This window comes from Canis aureus, chromosome 2 (genome assembly GCF_053574225.1).
Source record: "Canis aureus isolate CA01 chromosome 2, VMU_Caureus_v.1.0, whole genome shotgun sequence".
NCBI classification, from domain to species: domain Eukaryota; kingdom Metazoa; phylum Chordata; class Mammalia; order Carnivora; family Canidae; genus Canis; species Canis aureus.
The window spans coordinates 47924492-47942241 of record NC_135612.1 but is presented as its reverse complement, the minus strand read 5'-3'; the positions used below and the strand labels follow the sequence as shown (position 1 = coordinate 47942241).

The 17750-nt window shown below is 52.1% G+C and overlaps 1 protein-coding gene across 6 annotated transcripts in view; it reads left to right on the top strand.

Annotated features, from left to right (window-relative positions):
- CHD2 (chromodomain helicase DNA binding protein 2) overlaps window positions 1-5854 on the top strand; it is a 119290-nt gene extending 113436 nt beyond the window's left edge. For all 6 annotated transcript variants that reach the window (XM_077871034.1, XM_077871062.1, XM_077871048.1 and 3 more), the window contains one exon: window positions 2236-5854. In XM_077871034.1, the coding sequence (XP_077727160.1) occupies window positions 2236-2569 (334 nt within the window). In that variant the 3' untranslated portion in view covers window positions 2570-5854. The remainder of the gene's footprint in view (window positions 1-2235) is intronic.
- Window positions 5855-17750: the final 11896 nt, after the last annotated feature.

Genomic DNA, 17750 nt, shown 5'->3' with positions numbered 1-17750 from the left:
TACATCCTTGTTGGCTAATTCTACCATTTGGGTTTGTTTCAGTTGATTAGCTTATTTCCTCACTACGGTCTTAGTTTCCTGGTTTTCTCCAGGCCTGGTAATTTTTGATTAGATGCCTCATGGGGTGCGCAGAGTGCTGGATGTTCTGTGTTCCTGTTAGTATTCCAGAGCTCTGCTGTGAGACACAGGTTACTTGCAAACAGTTGGATTCTTCCAGGTGTTGCTGTTAAAATTCTTTGGGTGGAACAGGAACAGTGCTCTGGCAAGGGCTGATTGTTCCAGCACGGAGGCAGGAGCGCTGCATGGTACTCGACTGCTGTCCCTTGAAGCCTGAGGTTTTTTGGTATAGCTGGTGAGTGCAGGGCACTCACACCTCTAATCTTCTGGGTGGTGATTTCCTGGTCCTGTGTGGTTTCTTCACGGGCACGCCCTGGATCACTGAATCCCCCTTTGTAGGTCTTTGAACTTCTTTGTGTGTGCAGAGTAATCTTGTGTCCCATCATTTGAACTCCAGCTGCCTCGGTTCTGCCCCGTCCTCTCAACTCTGGAAAGACGTCTCCCCTTCCCTGTGCTGAGGTCTGGGAACTGTCTGAAGGTGGCGGGGGGCGGGGGGGTTATGATGAACTTCATCTCATTCCCCTTCCATCCCTCGGGAAATCACTGTTCTTTGTTACTGACATCTGGTGTCTTGAGAAGCCTGATTCTATACATTTTGTCCCTTCTTTGCTTGTTCAAGTAGCAGGGTGAGTCCAGTTGCCGGGACTCCACCTTGACTGGAAGTTGAAGTCACCTTCTCTCTCTCTTTCTCTCTCTCTCTCTCTCGTTTAATGAGGGGAAATTCACACAATACAGATTAACTATTTTAAAAGTGAACAATTCAGTGACAATTTAATACATTCACAATGTTATGCAACCATCACTATTCCAGTTCCAAACCCTTTCATCACCCCGTAGAAAACCCCATCATCATTAAGTAGTCACTGAATTCTGCTCCCTGCTCCTGATAATCCCCAATCTGTATTTTGTTTTTATGGATTTGCTACTGTTGGATATTTTGTATAAATGGAATCATACAAGATCTGGCCTTTTGTGACTGGCTTCTTTGAACATGTAGCATAATGTTTGAATCTCATCCACATTGTACCAGGTACCAGTACTTGTTTCTTTTCGAGGCTGACTAATATTCCACTGTACCTGTGTGCCACATTTTGTTTATCCATTTATTTCTTGGGAAGACATTTGAATTGTTTTTACCTTTGGATCTTGTAAATAGTGCTGCTATGAACATGAGTGTAAAAGTATTTGTTTGAATATCGTTTGAATATCTGTTTTCAATTATTTTGGGTATATACCTGGGAGGGAATTGGGGGAGTTCTATTTGACTTCTTAGAAACCACCTAACTGTTTTCCGCAGTGGCTGAAACATTTTACATTCCTACTACAATGTATGAGAATTCCTATTTTCCCTCATCTTTGCCAACACTTAACCTTCTGTGTGTGTTTAAACATGACCATCCTAGTGGGGGGTGAATCAGGGGTAGCTCATTATGGTTTTGATTTGCATTTCCCCGATGATTAATGTTTATTAAAGATGTTGAACATCTTATCATGTGCTTACTGGCCATTTGTAGATTTTCTTTGGAGAAATGTTTGTCTGCATCCTTTGCCCATTTTTGAATTGGATTGTTTCTTTTTGTTGTTGACTTGTACCAATTTTCTTCTAATAGGATAACAAGAAGTTTACTGTGGTGCTAATTAAAAAAATTTAATATTCTTCACATTGAGTCAATTTTTTAAAAGTTTAATTAACCCTTCACTTATTGTTGCCTATTTGGGTTGACTGTGGCTTTTGCTGTTACTAATAGCTTCTCAAATAATTTTTGTGGCTCTTTTTCTCCTGGGCCAGGTCAGAGAATATGAAATTGTTTGTAGATCTTGCCAGTTTTCCTGAAGGGAGTAAGGCTTTACAAAGCCACCAGTGATTCAAATGTGTACTTGTTTCATTGCAGACTTGAGGCTTATGTCATTTCATAGGATGTGTTTTGCCAATAGGTATAAAATAGCCCTTTGTTACTACTTTTGTGGGGTACCTTCCCCCAATTCCTGGTAATCATTTGCAAACTCTGAGTCCTTTGGAAGTGTCCTTGAATGTGAATGCATTAGGAAGAGCCAGTACATGACAAAGAAGGGGATGGGTTTGGTCTCTCTTGGCTAATCTTTGCATTTCCATTTCAGGCACCATCATGACTCTAAGCGGAGGAGATCTGATGAGTTTCGGCCTCAAAATTACCACCAGCAGGATTTCCGACGAATGTCTGACCACCGCCCCCCGATGGGCTATCATGGCCAAGGACCCTCAGACCATTACCGCTCTTTCCACACAGACAAATTGGGGGAGTATAAACAGCCCCTGCCCCCTCTGCACCCTGCAGTCTCAGACCCTCGCTCACCCCCTTCTCAGAAGTCTCCCCACGATTCCAAGTCACCCCTGGATCACAGGTCTCCTTTGGAGAGATCATTAGAACAGAAAAACAATCCAGATTATAACTGGAATGTTCGGAAAACATAAAGGACGACTGGGAAAGAAGGGCAGAGCAAGAGTCATTAAGCACCTGGATATTTTTGGTCTGATCCAGTAGGAGCCAGTTATCTAGACCAATAAGTGGAGTTTCTGGACATGCTGCTGTTGTCAGCTCGCCGGTGGAAGGAGCACCTCGAGGAGTGGAGGGCCTTTCACTCGGTCCAGCTTGGGTTTGGGTCACCACTCCTACACTTTGACACCCCATCCCATTCCAGCCTGGTTCTGGCCTGTCACTGCGATGGGTGCTAGGAGGAAGAGGTGACTTCTGTGTACCAGCTTTGTGAGCTGTGTGTCCCCAGAGAAGGAAGAAGGGATCTTAGAGTCATGAGTATTTTGTTGCCCTGAGCCTGGGTGCAGTGGGCTGGGTAGGAGCGTGTGTGTGTGTGTGTGTGTGTGTGTGCGTGCGTGTGTGTGCGCGTGCGTGCGCGCGTAGGCAGCCAGGACCTGCTGGACGGCACACGATTTGCTTCACTGTGACGTGACAGATGCTGCTGACAGGGAGCGGGGCGTGGGTCTCGCCCCGTGGGACTTGAAGGGGAGCAGTACACTCCTCGGATGTGTTCTTGGGAGAAACCGTGCTGGGGCCTCAGCATGACACCTGTGGTGCAGGGGGGCTAGACAGAGGAAAACAGCTTCCACAGTGGCCCCTTCCCGACCAACACTAATTTTTCCCACACTATCTGTACATTTCAAAGGCTTGGTCTTCTGAGTGGGCCTCCTTTGCCCTGGTGCCAGGGAGAGTAGGGTCCATCTGGCTGACTTCTGAGCACTGTGAGCTAGGCAGCATTGGAGTTGGCATGGGTCTGCCTTTGTTGGGCATGGGCTGAAAGAGGGGCAGGGGCAGTGTGGCCAGGGACTCAGAGTCCCTCGGTGCATTTCTGATCCTGTGATAGGAAGTATTAAATTCAGAGCCTGGGAAGGAGGGAGAAGCTTGCTGCTGGCAGGGGCCCAGGTGGGGGTGCAGGTGTTAAGCAGGTTTCCTGGGGTGGGGCTTCAGGAGTGCCAGGGAATGGGGGCTTTCGTGTTGTGCCAGGTCAGCGTTTGCAGCTGCCTTGTAGTTAATTCTAGTTCCCTTTGCACAGTGTGAATAAGTAGATGACGCACAGCACACATCTCCTGACCCCGTGTGGCGGGTGGACAGGTGGAAACTCCGTTACCTATGGGGAACCCACACATTAGAATTGAACTGCTTATTATTATTATTATTTTTTTTTTTAGGATGAGATCAAAGTATAAACCTAAGTTAAAGTTTTTCCAAACTAGGATGCCTCCAAGGACAGGGGATTGAGCTGCAAACAGGAAGAGTCCTGGGGTTGAACGAGTCAGTGGTGGGAAGGCAGATTGGTTATACCAATTAATCAGGCTCCTTTCATTCTGCGGATCCTGGGCCTTCCATTTTACTCATTTTAAATATAGCTTGCCAGTATTGTTTGAGTATCCAAAGGCCTTTCTAGGTGGGATAATGGACTTGAACCTACAGCATGCCTTCATGTGTCCAGGCTCAGAGCAGGTGAAAACCTTCCCATTGGGCATGCCCAGGGTCAGCTCTCTGAACTAACCCATGAGGACTTCATAAAATGATCATCACTTACTTGCCAGGACCCTGGGCAGCACCATTAATGCCTTTACTAAGGAATTCTCAAGTCCTGTCACCCTAGTGAAGCAGATGTGGCTTTGGTGGTTCGTTGCATCTTGCTGTCCCCAGTATCCTGGGGCCGGCCAGGTGTGCATTCTAGAGGGGCTGGGTCCTCACAGCTTGTGTTGGGAGTTCAGTGGGCCTGCCCCCTCCTGATCTATCTCCTCATGGTACTGGGTAGTTCAGCGTGGGCTTGTACGTACCTGGTCAGCATGCCCTGGAGCATAGCCCAAAGAAATGCATAGGATCCCGTGGCCACAGTCATCCCATTGGGACTGTTCTGTGAGAGAAGAGTGTATTTGCTTTGGCCACCACCAGTAGCTTCTTGATGACAGTACTGAGACTACCCTGTGTTTCTGTTGCCCAGGCCAAAGAGGAAGGCTAGGTTGATTTGCTTGTCCTTTGGGTTGGGAGGGGAGGGAAGAGGGAAGCAGGTGCCCCCAGCATAGCATGTCTCTCCCTGTGGGAAGTCAGGCCGTGTCTTCTGGGAGGCATGGCAGGAGGCCCTGAATTTCAGTTCTCAGCCAGGGTGGTTTTCTCTGAAGTTGATAGGAGGTGTGAGTTATTCCCAAAGATGTCTCATCATGAAGAAAAAGGAACTTCCTTTTGTTTACATTCAGGACTTTTAGTGCCATATGATGTAGCAAAAGGCAATATTAGCCAGATCAGTGTTAAATTGATTATAAAATTACAGTATCCCCATAAAAGCGTCTATTTTAGTGTTGAAGTATGTTTGAAGAGTGAGTTGGGAAAAGGAGGCATTTCCTCATTGACCTAAATCAGTATAAATACTGTATGCTTTTGTCAAAAACGGATTTGCACAGGTAGGTATTCTCTCCCCATGGGGATGGGATAAGCTGCCCCGGGAATCTGCAAGGGTGGTATTCCATGGAGCCTAGCTTTGAAGGATTTCATAATTGGGTAGAAACAGCAGGGTTGAGGAAGAGGGGAGTTAGCATCACCTGAGCTCTGGATATAAACAAGGATTAACGTGGTACACCACAGCCCTGGAAAAGGATGCCTGAAAGCCCAGGTCCAGCCCTGCGGTCTTTCCAGAGACAGCTGGAGAGAAAAAGCCAGGCCCTCTGCAGAGCCCGAGCTGGTGGCCCCTGGGCCCCCTCTCTCTCCTTCTAGTCATTCCTTTCTTTAGCCCTTCCACGGGAAACCAGAACACTTCTCACATCGTGCCGCAGACATTTTAGCCTGATGCCTGAGAGCTGCATCAGGATGTGCGGTGCACATGCAATTCAGTTACAAATTCACACAGGGACACTGGAATCCTACAGACCAAAATCCACTCGTCAGCAGGAGCGGTGGCCCTGGGCGGAGCACCAGTGGTTTTCTGGCTTGTCTGAGGGCTGCCGTGTGGGGCGAGGAGAGCCAGGCCAAGGGTCCAGGCTGCTGTAGTCCATCCGTACCCCATGCGTTTGGGGACAGATGGTTTTTCTTTATTGTAAAATTGTGGACTTTTAAAAACCTGTTGACTAAACAGTAATTAATTTATATTTGTGAAAAATGCCACTGTCCTAGTGATTTCTGATGTAAATACTGTTGTTTATATAGTATGTATTAAATTTTCCTACATTGTAAAACTGCTGTACTTTTGATTCTTGTATATTAAAAAGTGTCACTAAGGATTTTTAGAATTGGTTGAACACAGTTACGTTGCGTTGGCGTGAACTCTGACTGGATACACCTCCGGTTCCCTCCCTTCCCTTGCTGGCTGGGTTGTTCAGATCGCTCGCTTGTGTGCTTGTGAAATTGAGCCTTTAAAGTTGCACTGTTTTTCCTACCGGCACCGGTTGTGGTGTTGGGTCCAGAACCTTAACCACCACAGGTTTCTGAGATTGTCCTTGAGCAGCCACTGGTGAGGGTAACAGCCCCGGGCCGAGCCACTGCAGTCCTTAGCCCTTGTCCCTGCGCCAGACAGGGTGACCTGGAGGGGCTGCCACCACCGGTTGATCGGAGCTATGCCTAGTTCCCCACACTGGTCGTGCCAAGGAAGGTGCGTGTGGAGAGACCTGTGTCGTCCAGATGGGGATCCTGCACCTCCCCCCCTCCATCCAGAGGAAGCGAAAACACACTGTCTGCCAGCCCACAGCCTTGAGGGTAATTTAACAGTTGGGTTATATATTCATGAAGGGGGAAAAAGGCATTTTATAATGGAAACACTGACACAAATGTTAACTCTAGCAATTTGGCACAGGGGCCGGCCCAGCGCTCGCGAGGCCCAGACAGAGGAAGGGTGGCACAGCCTGCGGGTGGAGATCCGTCTGAGTAGGAGTTAGAGAAGTTTGCCAGACCCAAGGGGTTTTGCTAATACTTAGGGGACTGCAAAATCCACCTCCAATCTCCGTGAAGCTCTTAATTCTTGATACCAAATAAACCCATATGTTGGCTCAGTTAACTCCCATGGCTGTCAACCCAGGAGGCTTGGCTGCAGGGGGGGCCCCCCGGAAGGAGAGGCTGGGATTTTTAGCGCGAAGAACTCTTGAGTCAAAGACTTCTAGTGGAGGGTTCTTCCTGCCGATAAACAACTCACAATCATGTTGCAACTCACAGCTCGGCTGGAACCTCTTTGGGAAACTTTAAAGCGCTGCAATAATCAGCTTATGATTTACAATAGCAACGCGGCTTCTAAACCGACTGCTGCCAAGAAGCCTGCCTTTTACTGGAAGGAGCAGGCCCCAGGCCCCCCCTCCCTGCTCCCTGGCAGGGCCTCGCATGTCTGGAATCAAGGCAAGTCCTCCTCAATTAGCACCAACAGAAAGGTCACTTATTGAAACAAGGCCCCGTGGTTTGCCAGACCCGTCTGCGCTCCGGATTCCAACCTGTGGCTCTTAAAGGAGCAGGACGGTTTGCCGTAGAGGCCCGTCTTCCCCTGGGCCCTGCCTGCACCCGCTTGGAGGCCGGGCCCAGCGGCCTGTGCTGCGTTCTGTTCCCGGCCTTGGGAAGGAGATCACTCTTCGTCCTGAAGAAATCTGGCCCCTTGTGGTGCTGGGGGTCCCTATCCTCGGCTTGGGGCCTGGGTGTCGTGCCTCCAGGTCAGTTCTGTGGCCCTGTGAGTCCATACCTCCAAAACAGGCAGATTATCTACTCTGGCCAGCTGGCCCCTGGACGGTTCGCACTTGGTATCTTTTCTTTAAATATGTTTCGGGACCCACAAGGGGATTGTCATTGCTACAGCCCGGTCCTTGCTGACCATGTGCCCCATGGTGCCCCCGGGGGGCGGGGCCTTGTCTCCATTTGGCTCCACCCTGCGTGTCAGGGGGCCTAGGGCGTCTTCATTTGCACACGGAGGAGGCAGCTCTAGGTTTCAAATAGCGAGAGCCCAGTGAGAAGTAAAGGTTTGTAAACCCTGAAAGCCTACCCAGAGGGAGACTTCACCAGTCCTTGCTGGGAGTGGGGGTGGGGACAGCACCAAGGAGGGCATTTGCCCAGGCTAGAGGGCCGGCTGGCCGAACATTCTGCCACAGCAGCCTTCAGCCCAGAACCTTGCGTGACCAGCAGGGCTGCTGCTCTTTGGGGCCCAGCTCACTGGAGGGGCCCAGGAAGAGGTCTCTCTCTAGGGAGAGATTAGAGCCCAGTAGGAAGGCCCAGCAGGGAGCTCACGGTCCCATGGGGACTAGACAGTCACAGGAGAGTTTTTCCCTTGACCAAGATCTTGAGCACTTCCTGTGAGCCAGGCCCTGTTCTAGAATCTGGGCTTGCACACAAGGTGAACACACAAGGTGACCAGGCCCCCACCCTCTGAGCCAAGGGTTGGCAAGGCACATGGGGACCAACCACAAGAGGACAAAATGTCACTTGAGTGCCAGGGAGGAAAGAGCCAGGTGATGGGGGGGAGCAGGGGTGCTGGTAGGCGAGCCCTGGGGGTGGGGTTCAGGGAAGGTGTGGGTCTAGGAAGTGGACAGAGCTGGGTTTGAAGCAGCTGGCCTCCTCAGGCCTATTCTCTCCTCTGAGTCTCAATTGCAGAAGAGGGATAATGAGAGTTTGCCCGGCTGTGGTGGAGTGAGTAAGGTCACTGAGGGTGGCTGAGATGGTCTCGGCACTTGTCATCACTCTCCGAGGGCCATGTCAAGACCCGCTAAGGCTCATTGGAGACCACCCCTGTCACCAGAGCTGGGGCCTGCCCTTGTGCTTGGAAAAGGGAGCAAGATCCCATGCATTCCCTGACTTGAGGATCCTGAGTGAATGTGCTTCTAGAATCTTCCTGCAGGGGGTAGCAGATTTCCACAAACGGCCTGCCTTGCCGCCACCACCTAAATTTACAGAACCCCCCTGGGAAGCTCTCAGTCCTTCCTCTGCCCTGGCTTCCTTGGCTGCAGAGTCCACACTGGAGCCAGAGATCAGGAGCCACCTCATCCCTGCAGGAAGTGTGACAGGATCGGGAAGAGGAGAGGCTGCAGGAAGAAGCCAGCCTCACCTGCTCCACTAGCAGGAGGCCCGGGAGGCCGAGGCCCGGGAGGCCCAGCCCTCTTAGGAGCCTTAGCCAGCTGGGTGGCTCTCTCTCTCCACACAGGCAGCCCCTGCATCACAGACACGTCCAGCAGCCCTTCGGGGAGGCACAGGCTCCCACTCCCGGGTGCAGCCTGTCGTCCCTCGCCTCTCCTGAGTCACAAGGCCCAGGGATCACTGCTGCTCCCCCTGACACCCTCCTTTGCTCTAACCTCCCTGGTTTGGGTCCGAAGCACCCTACGACCTGCCCTTGCTGGCCACTCGGACCGTCCCCGTCTCTGGACCTCTGTAACCGCAGCCAGCCAAACTGCTCTCGTAGCCTCTTGCAGATAGTCGAGGCAGAGCCTGGCCTCCGGGCTGCTGTCCCTCTACCCCCTCCATCACCTACAGCTGCCCGATGGATCTCATTCATCTTCCAGATTCAATTCAAGCTTGGTTTCCTCTGAGTAGCCTTCTTGGCCTCTGCTGTTCCCATTTCCATTCCCGTCTGTCCCTTCCCTGTGCCCACAGTAGCCATCAGAGAGAGCCCAGGCGTGCTCTGGTGCCTCCACGCTGTCACAGCTGTCTCCTCCCATGAGTCTGGCCACAGCCTGGGGCATATGGGTGCTGGGCTCAGAGCCCTGTCCTGTGAGATGCCCAGAGAAGGGGCCCTGGGGGCTGAGACCAGAGTTCACGTCACAACAGGCAGGGCTTCCTGCCCAGGGGGATGTTTCAAGCCCTTAGAGGCCGATTCTCTCTCCAACAGCTTCCCAAATGCTCCCTGGCATGCCAGATGATAACCGTTTGTTGGCCGGATCCAGGGAAGCTCCAGGGGCCTGCGGGGAGCTGACTGGAAGAACGGTGGTCTGCAGAGGCAGCTCACAAGCCCCTGTGGTACTATCCAGGGTGGTGGTGTCTGGGGGAGCCGAGCCGGGGCCGGTGGCTGGCTTCACGGCCCCAGCTGCCTCAGCCCAGGCCCTGGCCCAGGACTCCCTGTACCAGGCCCAAGGGTGAGGAGGCAGGAACGGGTGGAGGCAGTGGCGGCAGGTATAGAGCCGAGTGGGCTCACGCAGGAGGGACCTCAGTCCCAGCAGGAGCCGCGGGGCTCTCACAGCAGCTGGGCCGAGATCGTGGGCTCTGGAAAGACCGTCTGCCTTCAAGTCAGGGTGCATCCCCGACTGCTGGGACCTGGCCACTTGTTAACCTCCGGAAGGGAAAGAGTCCCCCCCATACCTAATGGGGGAGCAGGGCCGGGCACATGCTAACGATGAGGCCAGGTGAGCCATCTGTACTGCGGCTGCCCGCTCAAGGCTACTGGGCCTCGCTGTGGCCAGGCCAAAGCCTGGTGACCTGTGCTGAGGTCAAGCCCCCACCCTGACCCTCCCTGCCCTGGAGAACCTGGAGATGAAGCCTCTGTGGGCCTCCTTGGCTCCTTCTGGGGCCACCTCTTCCCACGTTGTGGAATGCTGCTCCATCACCCACCACAGGGCCCATTTGCCTCCTCTGAACCCCATCCCACATGTCACCATGTCCTCACAGCCCTAGAGTGCTCGGTGCTTCCCTCACGTCCTCTCTGACGCCTGCTGTGACAGCGGGCGCACATAGTCATCAGATTAGCTAATTCCCACTCGACTGTGCCCTGGAAACCACTCAGTGTTTCCCAAACTTGAGGCCGACAGATGTATGATGGGGAGGAGAAGTCTTAGAGATATCTGGAAGAATTTAAAATTTTTCTGTTTTCATTTTTATGAACACTTTAAAGAAGTAACCTATGCAAATCCTGGATCATTTGGAATGGTGAGAAGGTGAAAAGAACCCAGGGCTTTCAGGTCGTCTACTAGGTGCCAAGGGGTCAGTGCTTCTTACCCAGGTGGACAGGGGGGCACATGGTGACAGGTTTCACAGAGTCCAAAGAGTGAAAAGTAAAGGGGACCGGGATCACTCCCTGGCACCAGTGACAGGAGCCTGGACAACCCCTTTCATCACACAGTTTTGTGGTTTTTTTTTTTTTTTAATTAAAAAAAAAATTATGAGAGACACAGAGACACAGGCAGAGGGAGAAGCAGGCTCCCTTTGGGGAGCCTGATGCAGGATTCGATCCCAGGACCCCAGGATCATGCCCTGAACCGAAGGCAGATGTTTAACCACTGAGCAACCCAGGTGCCCTCAGTTTTGTGGTTTTTGTTTGGCCTTAATTAGTAACCATGTCTGGGTTTCATAGTTGAAAGGAGCTATAATTACAACTTATTACAATTGAGAATTTATACCTAGCCTCATGAATTATAAGAACTCCAGCCATGGAGGGAGGGCCTGGAGAAATATTGGCCCCTGGGAGGGGTCTGTATGTCAGGTATGTTTGGATACTCTGAGCTATTTGTGGCCGAGACCTGAGAGTAAATGAAGCTGCCCATGGGATGCGCCTGTGAGCAGAGGCCACCATGTGCAGACGGCTACTGGGTGTCAGGCTCCGGGCCCGGGCCTTTACTGTATTGTAATAATCTCCTCCTCATGAAAATGCCAGGAGGTAGGATATATCCCCTTTCTCGGTTGAGGATCGTGAGGCCTCGAGACTTTAGGTAACGAGCCGAGCCGAGATCACATATCTAGGGAGTGGAGCGACTCACACTCCACCCCAGCTCCTCCCACCTCTCAAGGCCAGCTTGTCACTGCCTCCTTCCATGGCTCCTCTGCTGTCACCCAAGTAGAGTCATCTTATTCCCACAAACTCTCATCCTTCCCCTCATTGTGGATGAACAGGCTCAGAAGCCGCGTGTGACTGGCTCAAGGACCGAGAACCAGCAAGTGGGGACGGCCAGCATGCCATCCCCCAGGTCCTTCTGCCTCCCTTCCCCTGCTCTGCTCACAGCAAACTAACCTGGGCGCTGTCTGCCTCTCACTCCAAGAAGTTGGTCCCAGGGAGGCAGGCACGGTCATCTCCTGGGGTCACCGCTTTCTCCCCAACAATGAGTCAGTGCCTGACTCCTCCCAGGGTCTCTAGAATAAATAAACGGATTCCCCAACCCCAGACTGTGGTGGGACACATAGGGGATGCTCCTAAAAATGTTTGTGCAAGGAAGGGAGGGGAGAAAGGAAAGGAGGAAAGACTTCGCTGCTGTGTTAGACCATCAGAGTGGACACCCAGAGGGAGGAGGCCGTGGGCACTGGCCTTAGGGATTCATCCCCCGTCATTAGCAGGAACAAAAAGGTGTGTTAAGTCAACATGGTGGATGCCGTGGTTGTCCTGTGATGCCCAGGGGACAGGGGTCCTGGCCCTTACTTTGGCATTTGGTATCTGGTGGTCCAGGTCTGCAGCCTTGACCTGAAGGCCACCCAGGAGCTCTTTTGTGGATGGGGCCTGGGCTTTAAGCAACCTGAATTCCAGGAGGGAGGAATTGGAAGGGGGCACCACCATGATAAATCAGCACGGGGATCAAATACTTGGCAGGGTGCCGGACACATGGCAGGTGGCCAAAAAATGTAGCTGTCATGCTAGGGTGACTCCAGCCTCCATGTAAATGGGAGTGGAGTCTGTAGCAGCAGCTGGGTCATGTCTGGGATTGCTGAGAAGGCTTGTCTCCCACCTGGGGAAGCTGATGACCACCCCCAGACCATGGTGAGCCTGCCAAGAACCCACTGGCACCCTGGTGTCATCTCCTTCTAAAGCCCTAAGCCTCTCCGACTTCAGATCTCTCCCACCCTTCTTCTCTTTGCGGTCCAGGTGTGAAGTCCATCTGCTCACCTAGCATCTCAGCAGGGGTCTGGCCCCACTCCCTGCTCACCCAGGACCAGAACTCCTGATGGCCTCCACAGAGCCCCACCTGCACAAGCAGGTGACATGGGTGTGGATGTTCATCTTGAAATGAGCAACAGCATCTACTTTCAGAAGTGTCACAAAAATTGTCAAAGCATCTGTGAGACTCAAAGTCAGGTTTGGTGTACGTGGGTGCTCTGCAGGAGGATAGTGTGGGGGAGTGGTGTCATTGTTCCCTCCTGGTTGAGGTGGCTGGGGCTGAGAATGAGGCCGCATCTCACCCCTGCCATGCGGTCAGGAGGTCTGAGCACCACTTTAGACAAAGCAGACACATGAGGCCTGCCATGGGCTCTGGTTCCCAGGGGAGGGAGGAATGAGCTGAGCAGGAATGTGTTCGAATGTGGAAAAATCTGTGAGCCATCCCAGTGATCTTCTGGGCAGGTGATCCTGGCCTTGGGATCTAGGCTGTCTGGGATTGTGGCCCCACAGATTCAGGGGGTGGCAGTTCCTTGGGGACAGCGGGTGCCTCCATGGCATTAGAGGTCCTTAGATGGCTGGTGAGGGTGTGCGGGGTTCCCACTGACCCCTGGCCAGGACACCAAGCTTCTCCAGCCCAAGCTCTTCAATTATTTCAAGATTTTTTTTTTTTTTTTTATTTCAAGATTTTGACAAGTAAGGCCCATCAGACCCAAGAGATGTAATTTCTGGAGCATACCTAAGAGATGAACACATGGAACAAAATCAGGTCCCCACCCTTGGTGTCATGGGAGACACAGGTGTGGGAGACTAGCGGGTGGGACTCCCCAGATCTCAGTCCGCCTGGGAGCAAGCAGGGGCAGCGGCCTGCCTGGTGTGCTGGGGTTCCCCCCGGATGCTGGACCAGGCAGTGAGCCCACAAAGGCAGTGTGACCCGGGGCGGATGAGAAGGGACAAGGGAGTGGATGCTTGCTGGGGTGCAGGCCTGCTAGGGGCATGCTCCCTATTTCTTGCCCCGGTCTTCCCAGGCATCCCTGCAGGAGGGCTGCCGCCTTCACTGCACGGACAAGGATTCGGAAGTTCCCAGTCACACAGCCAGCAAGTGGCAGGTCCAGGAGTGAGCTGGGCCTCCTTGCAACTAGTAGCTGTGCCAGGGTTCCTTGCTATTCTTTGAATTTTCTGTTTTACAGTTTTAACACCCTTTTCATCATCAGGATCAGAACTTTGGTATTTGTGGTAAAGTCCTATCCTGGAAGCCCAGCTGTCTTTTCCTAAGCCTATGGCCTGCCCCGCCCCTGACCTGTGGGGCTCCTGAGATTCCGTGCTGGAGCGTGGCCTTGGGACTAGCCACCAAGTGACGGCCCCTAGATTTTCTGCCAATCTTACCAACCACGGCATTGCGACCAGCTTGTTCAATGGGAACACCTTCCCTTTGTTCTGGAAGTTCCTTTTATGAGCACTGTGCTCTGTAAACATTCGCTCCTTGAAAGTGTACATCATTTAATTTAAAAATTAAAGACAATCCAGGGACTCCTGGGTGCCTCAGTCTGAAGGGCACGCAGCTTTTGGTTTAGGTTCAGGTCGTGACCTCAGGGCCATGGGCTCAAGCCCTGCATCAGGTTCCTGGCTTAGCTCTTTGCAGGGAGCCTTCCTGAGATTCCATCTCTGCCTCAGCCTCTGCCTCTCCCTACCCTCGAAATAAATAAATGAAATCTTAAGAGAAAAATGAAAGACAGTTCAGCTGCATGTGTTTTCTAGTGGGGCCCAAAGTAAAATGTTCATTTTGGTGTCCCAAACCTGCCCCCCCAACAGTGGCTAAGTGGTGCCACAGTAAGGGTTAGTAAATACACACATATTGGAATCATGGTACTCTGTTCTTGAAGGGAATGGTCCCACAGAAAAAGCACAGGATACAGCACAACATAAGGGCACCTGTTACATATGAAGTGAGCAAAAACACACTAGCATTTTCTAATTGCATAATGAGGAAACCTGCATAGGTTAGAGGGCCTTTTATGCTCATTTAAAAGTCAGGCAAGTTGTCTGTAATGCATTTTTCAAATAATTTGGAGAGCACTGCAATCCACTGTAGGATATGCTGATTAGTGTTGTCTTTGTTGGCATTGACAGTCTTATGTGGTCACATACCAATATTTTTGCTGTAGCTTTTGAGTAAAAGAGATTTAAATGCATTTAGACAATACATATCGAAAACTGTTTACATACACTAAAGCACTCAGAGCACTCACACCCAGGTCTCCTGCTTGCCAAGCCCTGCCTGCAGTCCCCTCGTGTTATACCCCCAAGGGGGACATTCATGGCACCTCCAGCACCGCCCCCACCACCCCACGTCTGACTAGCTTCGTGCGGAGCCCCCAACTCCCTTTCTCCCTCACCTCACCAAGCCTGGAACAATGCCTTTATTTATTTATTTATTTATTTATTTATTTATTTATTTATTTATTTATAAAAATATTTTATCTATTTATTCTTGAGAGACACACAGGAAGGAGCAGAGACACAGGCAGAGGGAGAAGCAGGTTCCCTGCAGGGAGCCCGATGTGGGACTGGATCCCAGGACCCTGGGATCACACCCTGAGCCGAAGGCAGATGCTCAACCACTGAGCCCCCCAGGTGCCCTGGAACAATGCCTTTAAAACCCAAGCTGGACACTTTCTGCACCTGGTCAAAGCTGCAAATGGCTCCCTCTGGCAGCTAGAATAAAGCAGCAAGTCTCGCCTTACACACCTAGTTGAGGGCCTGCAGTGCTCCCTCCGGCCATTCTGCAGCCTCACCTGGACCCTGGGCGGTCCACCCAGTGCGGCCTGTCCCATGATTTTCTGCTGCCTCGCCAGCTGGGCTGCCGTTGGGCCAGGCTCTTTGCGCTCACTGCCCTCTCTGCACAGAAGGCTCTCCCCAGCTCTTTGCCTAGCTCGTCCCCCAAATCCATGCAGGTGATCTGGTCAGAGGTCTCCCTTGCTCCCTGCCCCCTGTGAAAGCTCCTCCCCACCCGCCTCCCATTCAGGTGGGTCTCTCTCAGATGAATCTGCTTCCCTTTCCTCTGTGGCGCTTGCCACCAGGGGATATCCTATTGTGTCACTGCCTATGGACTGGTCAGTCTGAGGACTCTGCTGTCTGCCTCCAGCGCAAGTGATCACGAAAGAATTATCGAATGAACATGTGAGGACACGCCACTGCAAGGGGAGGGGACTCATCCTTGTTGGCGGCCTCCCTGTCTGCTCGGGGGGCCCCCGTGCGAGGCCATTTATGAGCATTAGCTCATTGGAGTTCTGTAATGACCTCGGGAGGTAGGTACTCATAATTCTGTTTTACAAAAAAGAAATCTAAGCCTCCAAATATCCAAGGGAGACCACACAACTAGTGACAAGCAGAGCCAGGTTGGACGCCAAGCGGGCCTGTGGCCCGAGACCAAGTGCCACCATCCTGCTCTATGCGGCTCCCAGGCATCACTCTGAGACCCGGTCATGCCTGGCTTGATGGCATCTCTGCCCAGAGGTCCCCATGATGTTTTCACCCCAGAATTTGCCTCCTTCGTTATAAATGACCCTCCCTGATTTGTTTCTGGTTGCCCTTCCTCTCTTATGAATTTTGGTTCTCCACACTAAATCTCCAAGAGTTCTTGCCACACAGTGTGCAGGGGTGCAGTGAGGAGGGACGCACCCCCGTCTGCTAGTGCATTAACCTCCGGGCCGCCTGGCCTCCATCTCGCTGGCAGAGGAGGCCGCTCCAAACCCAGCCCGCGGTGCAAGATGAAGCCACTTCTTGGGGATCATTTTAGCTAAAGACTCTGTGTTCCATATTCATGATGAAATGCAAATTTCCATGTTCATGGGTAACCAGTAGCATGGTACTGGGAAAGAGTTCCAGCTGGTTAAATTTAGGGTCCTGAACAAATTCCAAACCAAGAATATTTTTTGGCAAGTGCCATAGCATTTTCATCTGATGGCAAGTGGGATTTTTTTTATTTTCAATCCTGTGCGCCCTGGCTTCTCAATAATCGGTTCTTCTGCGAGGGCCAAGTGCCAGTGGCTGTGCTGCCTCCATGGCGCCTCCCCTGTGAGTTATTCCATCCTGGCTGCTACAGAGAGAGAGAGCAAGAGAGCAAGAATGAGAGCAAGAGTGAGAGGTGCCTCTCGATCCTGACAGTTTGGGAAATGGGATAAGATGTGTACATATGTTCTGACTCCTTTCATCCCCTCCAGTCTGGTTCTTCCTCCCCATGCCCACAATGCCATGCTCTCTCTGGGAGCCTGTGTAAGAGCTGGGTTCTAGAAAGTTCTCCCTTCCTGCCTTTAACCTTCTCCTTTGGCTTAGACTGATTACATGCTCACCCTCTGGATTCCTCCGCTGGCTGGCCTTTCCGCTTACCTCCCTCCCAAGCTCCCAGAGTCTGTGTGACCCTCTCCCCCCTCATCCCGCCCACTGGCTCACTCAACCCCTTCTGGTCTGGGAAAACAGGGCTACCAGCCCCGGACACTCCCTGTGTGCCAGGCCCCTTTCCAAGCCCTTTATAAGACAAACTCATGGAATCTCCAAACAATCCTATGTGATAGGCACTCCCCACCTTATAGAGGAGGAATCAGAGGCTCAGAGACATTAAGTGACCTGCCCACGGTCACCGGGCTAGAGAAGGGGAGACCCCCGGGATGCGGCCTGACTTAATTAATGGTGCTGCTGTTCTGCTTCATGACATCTGGTGTTAAGAACAGGCACAGACAGGGCGAAACACACCCAGGTGTACGGCTAAGCCCCGCCCTGCTAAGGACCCTAGGCAAATCAGATCATCACGCCAAGTGTCTGTTTGTCTGTAAAATGGGCATGAATTTGTTCCTCTCTCATTGGGTGGTTTTAAACGATGAAATGTGAGGACAGCTAGCAGTGAACCTGGCGCCACGCAAGTCTTGGTCCTCTTTGCAGAGCCATCAGTGTGGCCCTGGGCTGTGTGAGCAAGGGGCCTGCATGGAGTGTGGGCAGCCACATGGCAGCATCCTGGATCTGAGTCCAGTCCACCCAACCTCTCACCCCACACCCCTGTTCATGTCCCTCTGCCACATGGCCATCTGTTCCTGAAACTGTTCCGGCTTAGTCAAGGCAAGAAAACTTGGGAGGCCTCAAGCCCCATAAGGAGAAAAAGCTGTTCTGGAGAAGTAGGAAGCTTGTGTTCAATGGCTTCACCCTCCACAAGCATCTGCGACGCCCCTTTTCACGGGCACGTGAGCACGCGTGCGTGAGTTGCATCCAGGTGCACACACTGTAGGTGGACTCCCACGACCGAAGCCTATTCTCCACCTTTCCAAAGGGGCCAGTCTAATCAGAAAGCAAATTCCAACACGCACTCCAAAAGAAAA